General features: G+C 38.7%; 3 protein-coding genes across 7 annotated transcripts; 1 reads left to right on the top strand and 2 right to left on the bottom strand.

The window, feature by feature from the left end:
- Nucleotides 1-244: 244 nt before the first annotated feature.
- LOC111796749 lies at nt 245-6493 on the bottom strand. Of its 4 annotated transcripts, none has more exons than XM_023679499.1 (14): nt 6266-6493; nt 5893-6010; nt 4986-5047; nt 4733-4820; nt 4599-4660; nt 4426-4522; nt 3483-3905; nt 2655-3122; nt 2394-2549; nt 1995-2102; nt 1835-1894; nt 1392-1467; nt 1264-1309; nt 245-605 (listed from the first exon to the last, which is right to left on the bottom strand). In XM_023679499.1, exons 2-14 carry the CDS (start codon nt 5989-5991, stop codon nt 446-448), a joined length of 1905 nt encoding a protein of 634 aa, XP_023535267.1. In that variant the 5' UTR covers nt 5992-6010; nt 6266-6493; the 3' UTR covers nt 245-445. The 4 variants fall into 4 exon arrangements, with proteins under 4 accessions (XP_023535267.1, XP_023535268.1, XP_023535269.1 ...); XM_023679500.1 differs by having other exon boundaries at nt 5893-6007; XM_023679501.1 differs by having other exon boundaries at nt 5893-6007; nt 6313-6493.
- A 1236-nt stretch (nt 6494-7729) lies between these two features.
- LOC111796696 lies at nt 7730-14960 on the bottom strand. Of its 2 annotated transcripts, XM_023679435.1 has the most exons (5): nt 14720-14960; nt 11986-14534; nt 10095-11777; nt 9038-9284; nt 7730-8926 (listed from the first exon to the last, which is right to left on the bottom strand). In XM_023679435.1, exons 2-5 carry the CDS (start codon nt 14494-14496, stop codon nt 8358-8360), a joined length of 5010 nt encoding a protein of 1669 aa, XP_023535203.1. In that variant the 5' UTR covers nt 14497-14534; nt 14720-14960; the 3' UTR covers nt 7730-8357. The 2 variants fall into 2 exon arrangements, with proteins under 2 accessions (XP_023535203.1, XP_023535204.1); XM_023679436.1 differs by lacking the exon at nt 14720-14960 and having other exon boundaries at nt 11986-14713.
- A 2300-nt stretch (nt 14961-17260) lies between these two features.
- LOC111797098 (nucleolin) lies at nt 17261-20300 on the top strand. The gene is made up of 3 exons (XM_023679994.1): nt 17261-18127; nt 18776-19049; nt 19575-20300. Exons 1-3 carry the CDS (start codon nt 17807-17809, stop codon nt 19949-19951), a joined length of 972 nt encoding a protein of 323 aa, XP_023535762.1. The 5' UTR covers nt 17261-17806; the 3' UTR covers nt 19952-20300.
- Nucleotides 20301-20325: the final 25 nt, after the last annotated feature.

Here is a 20325-nt window from a genome sequence, read left to right as displayed (position 1 = left end):
GGTATTTTAGTGATAGGTTCTATAGGAACGGGACAATCCTATTTGCCTATTTGTTTAAATATCTAGGGACAAACTCCTATCTTCCTTTCAATACAGTATTTCTAAACAAGCTCCCGAAACCATAATACCATTATTTCACTGCACTATAATGAACTTTAGAGTAAAATAATAATAATAATAATAATAATAATAATAATAATAATAATGTCTCTAAGCTTTCTTGTGGAAATTATCCCATAAAATATAATTTATAAAAGAAAATTACAGTGTTGTTACAGTTCATTCTGACTGTCAATGAACAAAATTTCACACTCCATCGAGAGTGATATACATATGTTTTATTTTAACTAAAAGCAAATTTTTTATTACAATAATCACAATTTAGTGAGAATTAAGGAAGGAAAGGGACCTGATAATGGGACGCCCACAAGCTTCCAGAAGAATCTTATCCAAAGGGATTATTATTGCGAAATGAAACAGCAGCAGCATTTGGATTTGCGTTGGGTGCTGAATATGTTCTACTCGGCTGCTGGAGTGTGGCATTGATGGAGCCAGAAGGACTTGCGAACGAGGATCCTCCATACTTATCTACTCCTCCTGGTGGTCTGTACACAAAGATTAATTACCTTTTACCTTCATGGTTAAGATATGTTTAGGATCGGAGTTCAAATCCCTCTCAACTACGAGTATTGTTAGAACCTTAAAAGGTAATTGTAGAGTGTTGGAGTTCGAATCATTCAACTCTCAGTAATTATATTTTTAAAATGTGTCTACTGGAAAGAGGTTTCCTCGTCGTTATGAGAAATGTTTCGTTCCCCTCTCTAACTAATATGAGATCTCACGATCCACCCAACCTCTTTGGGTACTGGAAAGAGGTTTCCATATCCTTACGAGGAATGTTTGTTCCCCTCTCCAACCAATATGAGATCTCACAATCCACCCTCTTTGGGGCCCAACATCCTCGTTGGCTCCCCTCTCCGACCAATATGAGATCTCACAATCTACCCTCTTTGGGGCCCAACATCCTCGTTGGTTCCACTTTCCAACAAATGTGAGATTTCACCATCTACCTTCTTGGGGGCTCAATATCCTCGTTGGCACATCGTCCGGTGTCTGACTCTTAATCATTTGTAACAGTCCAGTCCTCTTCGGACTTTTCCTTTTAAACTTCTCCATAAAAATTTTAAAACGCATCTACTAGAGAGAGGTCTTCACCCCATGTAATTTGAATTTGAGTTTGAGGTTCACGTAAAGAGAACATACCTCAAAGATGGAATACTCCCATAGACCTGTTGCCCCGCGTATGTACCTGAGATTGGTTTAGAGGAAAATGAGCCTCAGAAAGATTTGAAGGTGACTACGGTGAGTTTGAAGAGCATGAACGATCTTACCTGAATATTGGGTTTCCGGTTGGTCGCTATAACTCCGTGTTAAGCTAGCAAGAGCGGGCATGGTACTAGGAGCACTCTGCAAAGATGGCGTAGAAGGAAATAACATCACAATTTAAATAACAACAAATGACCCAACCTCAACTAGGGTGATAAATGCAACTCAATGCTAGTGAGGGGCATTGTACTCATAATTTTAATCCACCTGGTTAAATGGCATCAAAGGAAAACTAAAAGAGAAGAATATATGCTAGCGGTGAGCTTGAGTTATTACATTTCTTGTCGAAAACTAAATTCTCTTCTCAATGAGAAATATTTGCAAAACTCGTCGGAGACAAGTTCGGGGAACGGAGGATCAAGCAAAGAACACAGAGGCAAGCAGATTACTAGTGGACAAAAAGGGAAAGAGAGAAATCAGAGGTGAAATGTCTGACTATTGTTCTTACCTGTGGGTAAAATCTACTCTTTTCATCATCAAGATCAAATGGGTTCGTTGGTCTTGCAGCCTGCAAACATAGAAGATAGATTAACAATCTGTTATATACTTCTGGAAAGAACAGAAAAGGAAAGTTACACGATACAACACCATGAATTTGTTTCATATACCAGTGAGGTAGGATAATACTGCAAGCTTTGACCCACGACACGTTCAGCTCCAGTCTGCCAACCTGGTTGTGAGGTGGGAACTTGAGGGTAGTTAACAGCAAAAAGGTCCTGCATACAAAAGTGTTAGAATCGCACAATAAAGTACACACTCGATCAAGATGAACACAAATAACAAGAGCATTTACTATATGATTTCAGTTTATTTCACAGATATAACCACCTACTATATATAATATTTACCATATATATCTCTACCGGCATTTTACCTTGTTTATTATATATGTCCATTTTCCATATATATTTTTACTATCTAAACAATTGAATGAGCTAGCGAGCAAAAAGTATATATATCTTAAAAGAAAAACATCAGTAATGAATGAATCATAGTTAAATCATTACCAGAGGAAGTTCCTTTCTTCCGCAAGAACTCTTTTCCGGAGATGGAGGTTGGGATCCAACTTCATTGGTGGTACCCTGAGCTGGTTTTGAATCAGCAACTATCTTTGCAGCTGGAACACTTGAAAATCCTTGTGCATTTGATTCCAATGAAGTCCACTGCAGCAAACAGATGTAGCCGCAAAAGCAGCAATATGTTAAGAAAATTTAAGACAGAATTGAACTTAATTTCTTCAGATCAGAAATTCACATCAAGCAACTCACTTCTAAATTTGGCACGGCAGCTGAAGTCATCAGTTGTCCATTTATGACTTTTATTGCAATATCACCACTCTTATTGGATGTGAGTTGGGGAGGGCTCCCAGCTACAGAAGCTTGAACGTTGATTGGTAGTGCTGTCTGCTCCACAGCAAAATCTGGTGTAAGAGTACTTCCAGAAACAGTTGCTGGCGCATGGCCATTTCCAGGTCCATCAGTCGGTTTATTATCAGCTCCAGTTGATGGTACTGATAATTCAAAAAGCAAAGCTTCCAGACTATTTGCACTGGGGGCTGGTGATGTGTTCTTCGTTGAAGATGACTCAAAGGCGTTCCAGTTGTCATTGTTAGTTGAAGGCATATGTTGGGTCTGTGATGCGGCAGGACCATCAGGCTCATCAGAACTGATGCCAAGATCAATTAGGCTCTCTACGTTGTCTCTTTTAGCTTCCACGGGATTAACATGAACACCAATCTGGGAGCAGGAGGATGTAACATGATGGAAGAAGTCAATTTCAAAAAAGAAGTATAAGCTTATACTAACAGGTCCAGTTTCTGTGTAAAAAATATATATATCTAGAATCTTAATCATGGCTTATTGTGTACAAGTAGAACAGCTAAATCTTACACTTGATCCAAAAAAATTGCATACAAAAACTCCAATACACAACTTAAAGCATGCCAAGTATTTAAAGAAATAGAAGAACCCTATTCCATCATAATTTTGAGGAAAGACATAAGAATATTACTGCAAAAATTGACATCACAGAACTAATAATACCCCTAATCAGAATGAACAAGAACACTCAAGTATCCAACAATTTTAGCTACAAACCTGATCAGAGCCACCAGCGTCCATCCCTTTTCTTACATCATCCTCAAGTCTACGGGCAGGTTCATTTTTGCCCATCGTAACTTTATTATGAAATGCAACTGCAAGAGAAGACTTCTCTAAATTTCCTTGACTACGACTAAACAGGATAACTGGCCTGGAATATCCATTTGAGAGCTTGTGAATTCGAAGTCCATCATCTTTGGTTTTGTCATCTACAACCTCAATGCGTGTGAGGCTTCTCCTATAGCCTCCATATCTGGAGTTTTCTTTTAAATACGAAGGACTGCTTCTCTCATCAGAGTAATAAATTGGACTCCTGTGTTCCCTCTTTGAACTAGATCTTGACATCTCAACTTGCAAGTTCTGAAATCCACCATAATATGGAGTAACCCTTCTCCTTTCTTGGGATGAGTCCTTGTCAGTCTGTAATATTTGAAAATTTCTGTCAACACATGGAGCCGATTTTCTTGAGAGTTTCCAGTACACAGAATTATTCGTCATCGTTGGTTTAAATCCAAAAATGCTTATAGCGAAGGGAACCTTACATAAATGCAAAATGTCAAAAAGGAGAGATGTCGAGGATGGTTGGGAGGGAGGAGAGGGAGTCCCACGTTGGGAATGATCATGAGTTTATAGGTAAGGAATACATCTCTATTGGTATGAGGCCTTTTGGAAAAGCCCAAAGCAAAGCCACAAGAGCTTATGCTCAAAGTAGACAATATCATACCATTGTGTATATTAAAAAATGCTCAAAGTGGACAATATCATACCATTGTGTATATTAAAAAAAGATGCAGAGAAGAGGACTTGCACACATGAAAATATTTTCTCTATCAACGAGATTAAAGGAAATAAAATCATTTCAAATTCGTGAACACCGAGCATAGAAACAAGCAAAATGAATGTTAACCAAAGTAGGTAAACACATTAGACGAGAGCTTACAAGCCTCAACCTCGGGAGATCATCGGCACTTTTCTCACCCGCGTATTTCCTATCAACATAGACATGCTTGATGAAGTCCCGTAGTTGATGGAGATTGCTGCTTGAAAATATAGGAATTAGAGGAAATTTTATGGCAGTTACAGCATGTATAAATATATAATGAGTTCAATAACCTGTTTTCTGGGTAAGAATGTCGCAGGGGATCCCACGTTTTTAAATATATCTGCTGTGCTTTCTATATAATGACAGCTTAAAGTTAATAATGGATGAGAAAGAACAAGTGAACATCAAGGGAACTGCATCTGACCTCATTTCCCGCTGCCTGAAGAGCAGTCACCTCTTCTGCCGTGAATTTTGCCACTGACACTGACTTTACTCGGTGAGTGAACTCACGACTGCAAAGTCATGAAATTGAACCAAGTATCTTTATTGCTCTAACTAAAAAAAATATCTCTTCAAATTCAGTTTATGTACATTCTTTATAAAAAAAAGTTAAAAAGTTATATGGAACAGAGAATTTCCACATATGCAGATAACTAAACAGTCATTTTAATACTTACTGTACTCCACTACAATTTGTACAGACGAATGTCAAGAATGTTGTACAGACGTATTGCGGTCCCTGTTGGAGGATACATGTAAATGTAAAGGATAAGTGTCATATATAAAATTCATAAATATGGACAGAAGGAAGGATTATGAATGAAATCAAATGCCTGAATCAATGAGTATCAATAGCCAACTCAATCATCAGGTATGGATAGTATGGAACCACATGTCCGTGGCCCATTAGACTCAAGTCGCAAATTCTATCAATAAATTAACAGTTTTCTACAAAGAATATTTGGGGTAATAAACAGCAAATGCATTGCTAACTTGATAGTACATGGTCACATATTCAGCCACTCAAACACCCTGGGAAAAGTGAAGCAGATGGCTATCAATATTGCACTCAAAGGATTGACTATCGACTTCAAAGTAATTATGTAGCAAGAACAAGGTAAAATACGGCATTATGTCGGACTGAGCTGTCTGCAAAACACTGCCTATTGCTTGTCCTCTATGATCTGAGTGAAATATATGCATACAAACACTCACTAAGATTAACATTAAAAACAAATTTGGACCTAATTCTACATGGATCTCTGAGACATATTATCCAAATGAATTAATTTGATCGACTTGTTGGCTCAAGTTTGGGAACATTTTCCTGGTACCGAACTTTAGGGTTCCTCCTAATAACAGCCCTGTAGATTCTCTGCTTTAGATTAAATTCACTAGCAACGTCCTAAATACAGCCGGAAATCTACCAAGTTACCACATATGAATTTGAATCCAAATATCCGTCGTTAACCTTAATTAGAGGAAAATCTCCTCGTAAGTGCTGAAAAAATCGGTGTATATTTTATTAATCTCCGAATTTCTGGTTCCTCAAGGTAGTGGCAAGATGGGGAGGAATTCTCGTACCAGACTATTGCAGTTAATACATCTTCGGTTCTTCGGAAGTTTCAAAAGATTACGTATGGTTCTTTCGATTTTCTCTTCTTCCTTGACACGACTTGCCATGTTTCAAACTTCGAATCTTCTTCATAAAAAAATCGAAAAGGAAAAACGTTACTTCCAGTAAACAATGAGTTGAAAGAAACTTAGATCGATCTGTATACAGGCAAATAATTTCTAAACGGGAGGAAGACAAAATCTAGATTTCTGTAACAATGAGAACAAAATATCCTCCAAACAAGCTCAAATGATTCATTACACAAGATTTCGCTTCTCTTTTAAGTTAATGGTTCGTTGTCCTTCAACAAAACGAATACAGAATGCAATCGGGAGAACGTACCTGATCGACGATGAAAAATTAAGAACCAAATGGCATTCAAAAGGAACCTGAGCGATGATCGCAAATTTGTAAGAGAATAGCAAGAGCAGAGAAACGAGTCGAACCGCAAAGAATAGCAGGGACATGGAATGAAGGGATTAGGTTCAGACATGTATGCGAGAAAGTAGGTTGGGGTTTCAATGGCGGGAAGGCGGATTGGAGAGAGAGAGGGAGAGAGAGAGAGAGAGGGGAAATGGGCCGTTATCAACGGTTGGTTGGCAACTTTTGTGTCCTTTGTTGCATGTGAGTATTTACATAAGCATCCCTTTGAAATAAAATATAACTCCCCTCATTCACTTATGTGTCACACCCGACGCTCTTTAAGCATGGGAAGTACGGACAACTATCTTTACCTTGTCGAAACAGACACTCTTGACGCACTTGTGATGAATATAACCCTCGAATTCTTTTTTATGACGTTCTTGTTCGACTAGGCACACAAGATGTAGTTCTGATATCAACTATTACAGTCGTACATCTTTAACCGTCTTTGCCTTGTCCAAACCGACACTCTTGATGCACTTGTGATGAATTCAACTCTCGGATTCTTTTTCCTGACATTTTTGTCCGACCAGACACACAAAATGTGGTTCTAATATCAATTATCACAGTCGTACATCTCTAACCATCTTTGCCTTGTCCAAACCGACACTCTTGACGCGCTTGTGATGAATTCAACCCTCGGATTCTTTTTCCCGACGTTCTTGTCCAACTAGACACACAAAATGCAGTTCTGATATCAACTATCACAATCATACATCTCTAACCTTCTTTGCCTTGTCCAAACCGACACTCTTGATACATTTATGATGGATTCAACCCTCGAATTCTTTTTCCCGACTAGACACACAAAGTGTGGATCTAGTATCAACTATCACGGTCGTACATCTCTAATTGTCTCTGCCTTGAAACCGACACTCTTGACGCACTTGTGACGAATTCAACCCTCGGGTTCTTTTTTCCAACATTCTTGTCCAACTAGAGACACAAAGTGTGGCTTTGATGTCAACTATCACAGTCGTACATCTCTAACTGTCTTTGCCCTGTCAAAATCGACGCTCTTAATGCACTTGTGATGAATTCAACCCTCAAGTTCTTTTCCCTGATGTTCTCTTAATGCATTTGTGATGAATTCAACTCTCAAGATGTTCTTATCCGACTAGAAACACAAAGTGTGACTCTAATACTATCACGGTCGTACATCTCTAACCGTGTAGCTTCAGGATCTTAACACGCTCGTGACATTTATTTTCATCACAAAAGAGACAGCTAAAATCATTTACAATAATCCATTTGTGCAAACATCTTAAAAACTCATTTCCCTAAGAGTAGAGGCAAAACACAAAAGAATTGGTTAAGAACACCCTAAACAACTTACAAAAAAATGAAGAATTGACTAAAAACTAGTGAAAAAAAAAAAAGATCTGTGCGAAGGATCATCAGAGTAGTAATAGCATAAACAGTAGAATATGTATTTACAGAGAGAATATGGAATGGCATTGAAGAGATGATGATGTATTATTGAAGCTAAGATGCTCATTTGATGGATGGAACAGGACAGAAGAGGGGGAGCTTTTAAAGTGAAACAAAAGAACAAGGTGATATGGGGAGAGCTGAAAACTGTACAAATATGGGGGAACCCTAAAAACCTGATCACTACAATGTTCTGCCACTCAAATGAGAGGATCCCTCTCAATCATGCTGGCCTAAAAAAAAACCCTTCCTTGTGGATCTGGGAAGCTGTAGCAACAAATTCTCATCGTTTACGACTCGCTTTCGTCGTGTCGGAAGTGGATCTGGGACGCTCTAGCAACAAATTCTCATAACGTACCCCGCTCGTTTTTGTCGTGTCAGAAGTTCGCTATTAAATCTGCACATTAATGTAAAAAGGGGCTGTACTGTATACCATTGACAGAAGTGTAAACAAAGCCCTTCACTAACAAAATCGTTGTCGTTGTCGGAGCTACTCCGCTTGTCATTTAGATGCAAATCAGTGAGATCGAGCAATCGCAGGAAGTTGTGGTTGTTAAGGTTTTGGATTTTCTTCACTTTTCTATCCATCGCCATTGGCGTCGTCCTGGGAGGCAGCTTTCATTGCTTCGGCAGTCATGATAGCAACCACTGCCTTGTGAATTGCAAGGTCTGCTCTGTAAAGTAATCGTCTCGCCTTCTCTCTTTTGAGCTTAGCCATATTGCGTGCGTGCTGAGCAGCACCAGATGCATCGCGGAGCCTGAACTCACTGAGATCGGAACCTTCCAGTTGCTCGATAATTTGCCTTTGGGATTCATCAAGCTGATAATGTCGAGGGCTTGACCGCTCGGAATAACCGTTGCTCCACCTATTTAACCCATCTCTCTTACCAATCGTTCTCTGATTGAAAGAAGATACCATCATAGAGTCATATGGAGATGACCACGCCCCATACTTTCTGGGCTTGCTCTTATGAAGTTTAGGTAGAAAACTCCTCTCCAATCCGTTATTACTCAAAATTCCGCCTTCAAGTCGTGGCGAAAATAAGCTGGGCGACGTGTGAATCAAAGGAGGATCTTCTACAAACTCATAGTTATGGCCTACATAGGCCATCTTATCATCCCCAAAGGCAAACCCATTCAATCTTCTACCTGATAAGCCAACCAAGTCGAAAGAGTCAATAACTATGAAAGAAGTTCAACGTAAAGTTGTTCGAGTTCAATAACTAAATGAAACGGGTAAAAATGGACAATGGAATTTACCAAAGCCATCCTGATTATAAGCAATAGAATTGCTATGACCAGACACTGAAAACTTCCTCTGCGACCTTTGCTTAGAGCCTTTATTGAAGACTTCGAGGCCACGGGGCTTCAAACAGAATGCAAACATAGGTGGTTTCTCGACCGATGCAGCCTTCTCGTGATATCCATTGCAAAAATTGGTGTTGTTTTTGTTAACTGTAGACTCCCACTCTTTTAATTGCAGTTGGTAGGTTTCCCAAAGAGGCGGCTGGAAAAAGCACAAGATGCATTTTTGTAGTGTCAATTTTAAAATATAAATATATATATATATATGTGTGTATGTATGTATATATATATGTGTATGTATGTATATATATATGTGTATGTATGTATAGATATATATGCAAACAAGTCATATTGTTCACAAAAGAAGAAAATACCACTAACATAACAGACTGGATATCAACAACCGCAAGGGGAGAGAGAAGAAGAAAGACATGGAAAAAAGGTGTAACAGCCCAAGCCCACCGCTAATAGATATTGTCTGTTTTGGCCCGTTACGTATCGCCGTCAGCCTCACGGTTTTAAAACACGTCTGTTAGGGAGAGGTTTCCACTCCTATAAAGAACGTTTCAGGCGTTCCCCTCTCCAACCGATGTGGGATCTCACAATCTACCCTTCCTTGAGGGCCCAGTGTCCTCGCTGGCAAACCACCCAGCGTCTAGCTTTGATACCATTTGTAACAGCCAAGCCCACCGCTAACGGATATTGTCCGCTTTCGCCCGCTTTGTATCGCCGTCAGCCTCACGGTTTTAAAACGCATCTGTTAAGAAGAGGTTTCCACACTTTTATAAAGAATGTTTCGTTCCCCTCTTCAACGGATAATGAATGATTTATGCCAAATAAATGCAGGGCATATCAGTCTGCCTCATTTGCATTTTTTAGCTCTCATGGGGTCAATAACTGTTACCAATTTCGTTTTCGATAATTATTTCTATCAAAGCAGCAGCACGGGCGAGGAAGAGCAGAAAATGCAGAGGACTCATAATGTGAAGGAATTTAAAGACCAAAACATTACCTGAAGATTTCGAATTAAAGGCATTCCCTTCCGCCGCCTTTTCCGCTGCCAATACTCGAAGATGGCTTTTGTTGAACCTGAAACCAGAGTTTCATTCATCAGCTCTGCTATCTCGTCATCTGTGAACTCATCGCATTGCTGAGAGTATGCAGCCTTCTCAAATGCATCCATCGTCTTCTCGAAAAGCTCACTTGAAACCTCCCCCAAGCCACTACTACTGCCAACTTCCGAAGAACTTTCCTTGATCCACTGCTCATCGTCGCTGTCCATGTCATACAAGACACGGTTTGGGTTCAAAGCCATTTCAACATCTGTTTCTACCTGCCGGAAGTACTGGGAAGGATTCCGCATAAATGCAACCTCAGCTACATGTTCATCATTTTCCTCTATCAAGCAAACACCAGGGATCGGAATATTTTTAACAGAAGCTGCTCTAATGTTTCGATTGTAACACTCCTCGTGCAACTCCTTGAAGATTGCCCACTGACTCCTATCTGGAAACTCCAAAATCCAGTCCTTTTCTCCCTTCCACATCATAGCATGTGTATATCGATTTGTAGATCCAGGTTGCAAAAATTGATGAGCCTTGTAAGAGTATTTGGTAATTCCTGAAAGTTTGACAGCAAGCTTCCATTCATTATGTTCAAAGACTTCTAATACCACCCTTGCCCCACATTCTCTCCACCCTCTATCACCAAGTGTAATCAACACGTTTGCATCACATGACAGTAGTTCTAAGTTCCTTTGGGATCCACTAGCTACATCCAACCTCTTCTCACTAGCCCTTCTAATTCGCTTGAAAGGAATTGCTTTAGGGTAAGAGTTTCTGTTCTTTGAGCTATAATCAAAAGCTCCAAAAGGCAACAAGTAGGACACCTGAGTTCGGGGTTTCTTCGTCCTATTTCCCAAACTTTTGTTAAGAAAATCTTTTCCATCTGACCATCCATGTGAAACCAATCCAAATGGTGAGTTATTCTTATTTCGATGCCATGTGCTTCGTGGTGCAGTTGGGTTAGGGCTGGGAATGATGCCAGTATTCATATTCCATGCTATATCCATAGAATGCTGAGCACTGTGCAACTCCCCATCCACAGGCTGAAATGATGGAACCTCAACACTAAGGTCATTCAAAAATGAATCATTATCAGATCTTGCCACATTAGGTAAAAGTATTACTTTCTTTGATTTGTTCTTTCCCAATGATCGCATCCGCCTCTTGACATCATTTCTAGCCTTGTCCGAGTCCCGAGACCCTGCACAAGTTTCAGCAACAACAAGACTACTCCTTTTATACTGGGAGGACTGTACCCCATCTCCGTCCTCACAATCAGAGATACCAGTCCCTAGATCTGACTGAGCACAGGAATTCCAGATATCAGACGTCTTTGATGAGGTACTAAGACTATTAGCACAGTCATCCATATACATATCATCGACAGTCAATTTGCCAAAATTTTCTGGATGCTCAACTGAATCGTGATGTTGCAAACGTAAATGAGAAACACACTGTTCCATTAGCAGCTTGAGATGCAAACTAAGGAAAAAGGTAGGTGCAGCAGTAAAAGAAAGAGCAAAAGCAGGAAAGTTTCTTTTCATTTCATTGGAGCACAGATTAGAGCGACCATTGCTCACGCATGCAGCTCCTTTGAGGTTGATACCAAGACTACTAATCTTCTGTTTGACCTGATTAGAGAAGAAACACTGAAGGAATTACTACAAGATGAAATATCTGGCCTTGGATTGGAAGATCATATAAAACAAGGATAAGAGAAAGCAAAAAATACATTAGAAATTAGTGCAACGTGCTCGGACAAAAATATAGTTCGTAGCACAACCAAAAATAAAAGAAGAAGAAGAAACAAAAAAGAAAAAATATAGACTAAACGGCTACCTTGACAGCGGAAGACCGGCCATGAAATGGAGATGTATGGAACTGTCTTTTGCTATTTTGAAGCCGTTTGATGTTATCGTAGGTGCATTCAGTCAATGGAAGCTGCTTTGCGACTATGCAATACTTCTTCAGCCGGCAGTCTAGATGAACCCACTTGGAATTTTTCATTTCTGAGAAGTTATAGAAAGCAAACACGAGCTGCTTTCCGATGTCCAAAAGGCAGGAGAATTTGAACCTGATAGAAGTAACGGGACATTGAAAATCGGCATACCTTCCCTGTTTACCGGGTGATCGAAACATTTTCAGGACCAGAAAAATGAAAGCCACTGCCTGCATCAAGCAACCTTCAAACAGGAGAAATCTCAACCCAACCACATTATCCACAAATAACAACTCTAATTGAACCTTTGGCCATAGTAACGTCAATGTACCATATTGGATGAACATCGCCAGATGGAATAGCCAAAATGTCTGAGCACAAGAAGTGACATTCAGGAATGAATATTCTGGAATGCTTAATTCGAATTTCAACTGTCCCACTTCCATCACTGGAATAGCCAACTGTAACAACCCAGCATCATCAACACACCATAGCAACCTATGCGTTTGCGTTCTTCTGGGAGAAATATCTCGTTCTTCCAAATCATCAATTTTACCAACACTAGAAAAAAATGAAGCATGTTTTCTTCTATAGGCATAGTCTGTCCCACGCTTAAGGGACACTTCAGTGCCTATGTTGCGAAACCTTTTCCTAAAATATACAATAGGAAGTTTGCTTGTCTTAGAACAAGTGGTGATTTCTGAAGCAGATTTCTCTAACCTATCCATATCTCCTAATCTTTCTGGCAATCCTGAAAATTTAACACGTAAATTTGCTGGCTTTTCATTTGCCTGGGACCCCGATTTTAAAGATAGGCAGGAAGTTTTCTGCCTCTTTGAACTATGAGAGGGAGATGATTTACTACATTGAGTAGATCGAGCCAACCAAGAGATAATTGGCTCGGAGTCCTTATAGCTACCAGTATTGCAATCATCCTCCAGGATCGCAGCGTCAGTTTCTTTTCCTTTCCTGGATCTTGGTCTCCCTCTCTTATTAGCAGGATTACTTCCCACCACCGGCTTCCTACGTTCTTCCCTACCAGGAACTTCACTAGGAAGCAGCAATAGTTTGAACCTTTCATTTTGAAGATCAATCCATTCTTCATCACGATCATCATATTTGACATGATGAAGCTTCCTTTCGTCATCATAGTCATTCACAAGCCCATAGTACCAGATTTGATCTAAAGGCCAAAAGACTTTGATCCTCCTGTTCAATACCCAGAATGCATCCAAGTCCCCAAAAAAAATTTCATAAAAATGGCGTCTTTTCCGTGAGCTTTTCTTTTCTTTTCTTGGCGTCCTAGGCCTCAATACTCTGCCGGCAGAATCAACTGATGCAGATTCTGAACCAGGCTTAAGACCACGACCATCAATATGATGGCCAGGAGGCAACAAGAAGGATAACCCATTTGCTGGTGGCAATGAACCCTTTGGGTTTGAAGAAAACCCAGTGCAATTTTGATCAAATCTTGAAGATAACATTCTAGCAGCATTCTCCTCCAGATTCTCTTCATCTTCTTCCGGGAAGCCATCACGTCGCTTAGTAGAATGCGATATCGACGCCTCGCCCTCCTTTGAATTACTTTTGCTCCCAGATGCAGAAATCTTTCTTTTCCTGACATTCCTTTGTGATTTTTTGGGGGACAAACTGGCAGGTTTTACAGCCGAATGATCAATGTGCTCACCTTCCTCCTTCAAAAGCAAAGTGAAATTTGATTCATTTACTTTAATCAACTGATCAACCTGTCCATCACCCTTCTTCAGATGCCGAGTTGAGCTGAACCCATTTTGCCCTTTCTCCTTTGAATCTTTAGGCCCTGGCTTTCTATTCGTCTTACAGCATTCCACCTGATCACTGGGATCTTTGGCACTAGATTTAGAAATCTGACCCACAATACCAGCTTTACCATCCAATTGCCCATATGGTTTCAAAATCTGACCATCAACAGATTTTTTTCTCCTAACAAAACCACCCCTCTTACGCTTAGGAATTTGCATAACATTTTCATCTAAAATAAGTGGAAGTTTGTTAAACTCGCTACTTCTATTTAACTTTTCTCTTGACTCTGACTTCAGGGCCTTCTTAGAATCATGCCCACTTGAACCTAGCCCAGCATCATATACTTCATCCAAACACCTCCTGCTCCTGCTATAAATACTACTGAAATTACTGAGGGACACCGTTTTCCTATTTCTCCTCTCGGTCTTCTGCTCATCACCATCCTCTGCCCGGACCTTTCTCTTTAATCTCTTATTCTGAACCTCTTTGGACACCTTTGATTCGTATAAACTCTTGAGATCCAAAGATCTCGATTTCTTCGGTGTATCAGTACCATGTGAGTTTCCTAAGCTATTTTCCATCGACTTCCCCAAACGAAAACTCCCAATCCAGAAACCCCCAATTTTCATGTTCCATCATTGTACATGCATATAAACATTTCTCAGATCTGTATCACCGAACCCACGCCAAAAATGGGGGAAAAAAAAAAAACAACAACAAAAATTCTGATCAAACGGAAGCGCAGTGCGATCCCATCCAATTATCCATGCATTCATAGTAATCTCGGATGGATTCGGATAGACCAAAACTCATGAAAAAATAAAATTAAGACAACGAAAATCATATACCTACCTCGACTGATTGAACTGCGAACAAAAATCCCTTCGTCTACGAATGGTATCGATCATAAACCCGAATGGTAAATTAGGGCTTGAATCCGAGCCATCTCGTTCGAAACCCTAATAGATTCCACAATTTCCCCAATTAATTTTTGGCAATTTTTGAATTTTTGCCCTAATATTTTAATTTTAACCGTGAGAAACGGACGAAGCTAGGGTTTCTTTTGGTTCTCCCCGAGAAAGGGTTTAATATCGAAAATAACAAAAAGAAAAAAAAAAAAAAAAAAANNGAAAAAAAAAAAAAAAAAAAAAAAAAAAAAAAAAGGAAAATGAGTGTAATAAATCTGGGAAAAAAACAATGAAAATTTAAGTGTTCTGGTCCGCCACGTGTCGTAATATTAACCGTTGGATTGGAATGTTATTGTGCCAATCGTGCTCTCCTGCTTCCGCGCCCTCGATGATTAAATGCAGCTCACAATTCCGCCGGCCAACATGGAGAGTATCAACGGCCAAGATTGATCCTCTTAAATTGGACGGTCTAGATTCAAAGCTCACTTGAGAGTTCTTAGAAGACACGACTTCATTGAAATACCGATTTAATTCTTTTTAAAAAAAGAAAAGAAAAGAAAAGAAAATTCCGTTTAAACGGAAAAATATGACAAATAAAGCTATTTCCTCTAAAGGAATGATTAGATTACCCTTGATTTTCAAATATATTTCGAAAATGCCACGGAGATTTGAGTTCGGAGGCGCCATAAAACAACCGGAATTTCCAATCGCTGAGCGTAGTTAACTTTACACACTCGCTCTATTCTTTTGCAACGTGGACAATTTTCGCTAACTATATGCACTTCGAGGAAGCAACTATTTAATACGCGCCTGATCCAACGCGTGGTTTTCAGATTTTAACTTTAGAAAAAAACAGTACAAAGTGACGTGGTCAAAATAATATTACAGAAGGGAAAGGTTAACGTGACATACGGTGCTTTTGCTGAGCCGATGAACGGACGGCCCATTCACGTTTAGCGGCTTGGCTAGGTCGATGATTTTCGATTTCAATCTCATTATTCTAAATATAAAACGTTTATTATCATCGTGAAATACTTCAGTTCGATAGATGAATAAAGAAAAAACGAAGAACGAGTTAATTTTTCTTTTTTAAATTATGTTGTCACGTTGTATTGACTGTGACGTCAGGAATAACAGTAAAATATTGTAAATTTTAAAGGAACATTAAAACTGAGCACGTTACCTGTTAAGAATGGCTGAAGAGACAGTTGACAGCTAATTTTGTCTTTTGCTTTAACACGATAAATTGAGAAATAAAAATCCGAACTTCTAACCTAAAAAAAAACGAGACTGTGTCAAGTACTAATCTATGTTCACTGAACTTGAAAAAAGATTTATTGATTCCAATAATTCTAAGTATTCGAAACAATTGATAAATTGGAATTACTTTTTATTAACGACTTAAAAATATATTTATTTTATGCTTTATTTTAGTAAAATTATGTTGCTGCACTTTTAGTAATAAAAAAAAAACAAATAAAAAATTGAAAATATTATTTATTTGAATAATTTGTTTTTAGAAATAGTTGGTTTCAATGATATCGTATTTGGCAGTGTTTTAAAAATTATTTTTAATTATATCATATATATATACTAAAATAATTATCTTACGTTAATTACCTTTCCTTTCGTATTAACAAATAAATAATAAAAAAAAACACTAAATTATAAATTTAAATTAGAATTTCTTATTTATAATTTTATAAATATGATTTAATAAATTTTTACGAGAACATTATCGATTCATTTTAGCATAAAAAGTAAAAACGGCGGCGTATTCATGATGAAAAATTTGAGTGACACGGTCGACGAGACGGGCACCGCCTTTGGCAATTGCAAGAAAAATCAGAATAAATAATAACTAAATTAAAAAATAAAAAATAAATAAAAACTCAAAAAAAATTGTAATTTGTATAAAATTTCAATAGCATCCTTAACTTTAAAAAAATTAAAAAAAAAAACCCTTATTTTTAATTTTATATGAAAAAAAATTAATATTTTATTTAAAAATATTATCAAAATTTTTTATTGACAAAGGCTACTCACAATATTTTATGGTAGTGGACTTGCGATTGTGCGGCATTCACTTTCCAGTAACGAGTGAGTTAAGAGACGTATGTTCGAGCCTTTGGCCCTGGTAAAATAATTTTTTTTTTTAAAGTATGGGGACAGAGAGATTTCGATAGAGAGTCATGAAAGCAAGATTTGAGAAATTGAAATTAGTACTATAAGTGGATGTAAGCAAAAAGACAACAACAACGACTTACTGCATATAACTATCACGTAGAGGGATATGGCTACAACTTATATATTATTTCTAAATTTTTAATATTATTTTTAAAAATTCATTAGTATTTTCGAACATAATAATAACAGTATTAATAAAATTAAAAAAAAAAATTGTATTTTTAATTTGTAGGCAAAGAACGTAAATAAATATAAGAAATGAGAATTTGCCCTAAGTGCAAATTCAAGGAAAATGAGGTCCTTTTGTTCGAAAATATACACCTATAAAGTCTTCTCTTTCTTTCTTCTCTTTTCCATTACGTTATCGTCTCCTCTGTGTTGCCCTACACTACCCCTCTTCTCATCTTCGTTTAACGTATAATCCACCGATTTCTCTTCAATTTCTATCATAAAACTTACCAAATCCTCAATTTCCCTCCATCTATTACTTTTATTTGTAATCTTTCATCATCGACTTGTGCAGAACCCGAAACCCTAATTTTCTGTTGCCTCACCCTCAAATCTCTCGCAAATCTTTGATCTATCAATCCAGAAATTTGCATCTGTTTTGTTTTTTCTTGTCAAGAATTTTGTTGGCGATTTATTGATTCATATTTTCTCTCAATCTTTGTCGGACCTACTACTTGGGCGTTGTCTGATTTCAGTTCGCTGCCCGGAGATTCGGTTTCGCCAATAAAATTCTTGGTGGAATTCCTGAACTTCGAGGAATTTTAGTAATCTGGCTTCTGTTTTTACGATTTCATTGTTTTTGCGTCGCTTTGGTTGATCTGTTTTATTTCTGAAAATGGTCGGTGGTGGAAGCAGGAGGGACGAGGGTTCTTTGGTTATCAACAACACCAACGTTTTTGCAGCCCTTGAGACTCTCAGGAAGAAGAAGAAGTCTGACAAGGAACGCAAGAATAAAGGGTCGTCTAAGTCTCAGTCCGCCCAGCCTAAGGAACCCGAACCTCAGGTTTTTTGGGCACCAGCTCCATTAACTTCAAAATCATGGGCTGATGTTGACGATGAAGATGATGACGATTACTATGCCACGACTGCTCCGCCACAGGCTGTGTGGGGCTCCTCGGAGGCTCATGAGAGCAAGGAGAGGCCGAACATTGTAGAGGTTGGATGACTTTATCTCGCGAACCTTACTGATATATTACTGACTTGTGTATCTGAATTCTGTTAGCTTATTCATATCCATGTTAATCTTTCGTTTTCTGGTTTGTTCTACGAGGAAGAAAGTACATTCAAACAACCATAAATGGGCCATGAGAATGATCCCCAGGATTATACTTTTACCATTTTTCTGTCTCCCATTTAGATACTGCTTTTGGTGAAGAGCCGCGTCATAAGGCTCATAAGATATGCAGGGAACGATATGGAGTGGAAGGAACGAGCATAACATCCGTTACTTGAGTATTCCTTGCAGTTTGTCTCATGTTTCTGTTCATACTGAAATTGATTTAGTGGGTAGGCTGGCTAGAATGCACACTTTCCTTGATAATAGTCTAGGTAGATTATGTTGTTATGACAACTAATGGCGTAACAGTTGTGTTTTATCATGTTTGTCATGATTTGATAGCACCATTTATTGTGGTTGAGCCTTGAACTTAGTAGTATGCATAGATGCAAAGGGCAGGCATTGAAATTCCCTACGTTCACCTTTTTGAATAAAATATGTGAGAAATGTGCTCGTAAGCATGTCCCAAAAATATTTTATTGTTTAGTGCTGCGAAAATCCTTCTTAAGTATGGGTATCTGGTTGCAGGAGAGTGAGAGTGATGATGACATCCTTGATGAAGTTGATTATGATCTTGAGGATGAGCATGATCATGATCATGAGCATGAGCATGAACCAGAGGTTCTTGTGCATCCTGAGCCAGCTGTGAAGAAGGCTCCTGAAGCCTCTGTGGCACCAAAGGAGGCTGATAGGCAACTTTCCAAGAAGGAAAGGAAGAAGAAGGAACTTGCTGAACTTGATGCCCTTTTGGCTGATTTTGGAGTAAGCCAGAAAGACAGCAACAGTCAAGATGAATCTCGTGGTAATACAATTTTTGTTGTTTCAAACCTTATGATGTCGTTTTTGTTTCCCTCCTACCTGTCTTGCCTGTTAATCGCTCTAAAAGTTTAGCTGTACTCCACGTATGCTTGTGAAAGTTTTGTTTTAGTTTGCAACAAGAATGTTGTCTTTGTTCATATATTATATTCTTGGTAACTGTGAACAGATGTGGGTATGAAGCCCTACAAATATCTCGACCGAATTAAGGCATTGTTAACACCTTGTTTGTCTACCATTGACAGCTAACTGCTGCATTTGTACCTATTGTGATGATGGATTCACGTTTGGGAGTGTGAATACCCTTCCTAGTCATTGCGTTGGATGGTTGTGAATTTGTCCTGCTTTGGTCTTCTTCAATCTTGTTATTAATTATTCATACATTGGACTTTTTATGGATCTTCAATATAGGCGAAGATATATGATTAATTGTGGGTTCTTTACCAACAAAGGAGGTTGCAGACCTTGTCTGAAGAAGGCTTTTGTTGTTTGTTTTATTTGGCATTTTCAGATGTGCAAGAAAAAAGAGATGGAGAATCCAATGGAGATGGGGAAAAGAAGGAAAATGCCCCATCGGAGTCGAAAAGTGCCAAGAAGAAGAAAAAGAAGGAAAAGAAAGAGGTTAAAGATCAGGATCAGCGAAACAGTTCCGATGTTAACACGGGGACAGATGAACTTGCTGGCAATGACGATGCGGAGGAAGACACATCGGCAGTTGATGTGAAGGAGCGGCTTAAGAAGGTGACATCCATGAAGAAGAAGAAATCTAGCAAAGAGATGGACTCTGCTGCCAAAGCTGCTGCCGTTGAGGCTGCAGCAAGGAGCGCGAGACTTGCAGCGGCCAAAAAGAAAGATAAGAACCATTACAACCAACAGCCCGTGCGGTAAACAACGACCTTGTTTTCCTTTTTTTTCCGTCTATAACGGGACATACGTTTCTCATTGTTTGTATAAGCAATGCAGAATAATCTCTCTGGGCTCTCAAATCTGGTTTTGTGGACAGTGGCAATTAGTTGTATTAAAATGGATTGGGGGAATTTTCACCTTTTTCTTTTGTGGATCCCTTGTTGTTAATCGTTTTAGTCTCCAACTGTGTTCTTGCATGTTTGCTCTCTAAAACTTTTGGCTCTAGGTGCATCTGAAAATATGCAAAATGAAGCTACAGAAACTGTGATTGCTTCTCCCTAACTCTGCCACCTTGATGAGAAGTAAGAAATAAGAACAGAGCTCAAGAATATATTATTGTGTTTGTGTTGCCATCT

This window comes from Cucurbita pepo, chromosome LG06 (assembly GCF_002806865.2).
Source record: "Cucurbita pepo subsp. pepo cultivar mu-cu-16 chromosome LG06, ASM280686v2, whole genome shotgun sequence".
NCBI classification, from domain to species: domain Eukaryota; kingdom Viridiplantae; phylum Streptophyta; class Magnoliopsida; order Cucurbitales; family Cucurbitaceae; genus Cucurbita; species Cucurbita pepo.
This window is presented reverse-complemented; position numbering and strand designations above follow the sequence as displayed.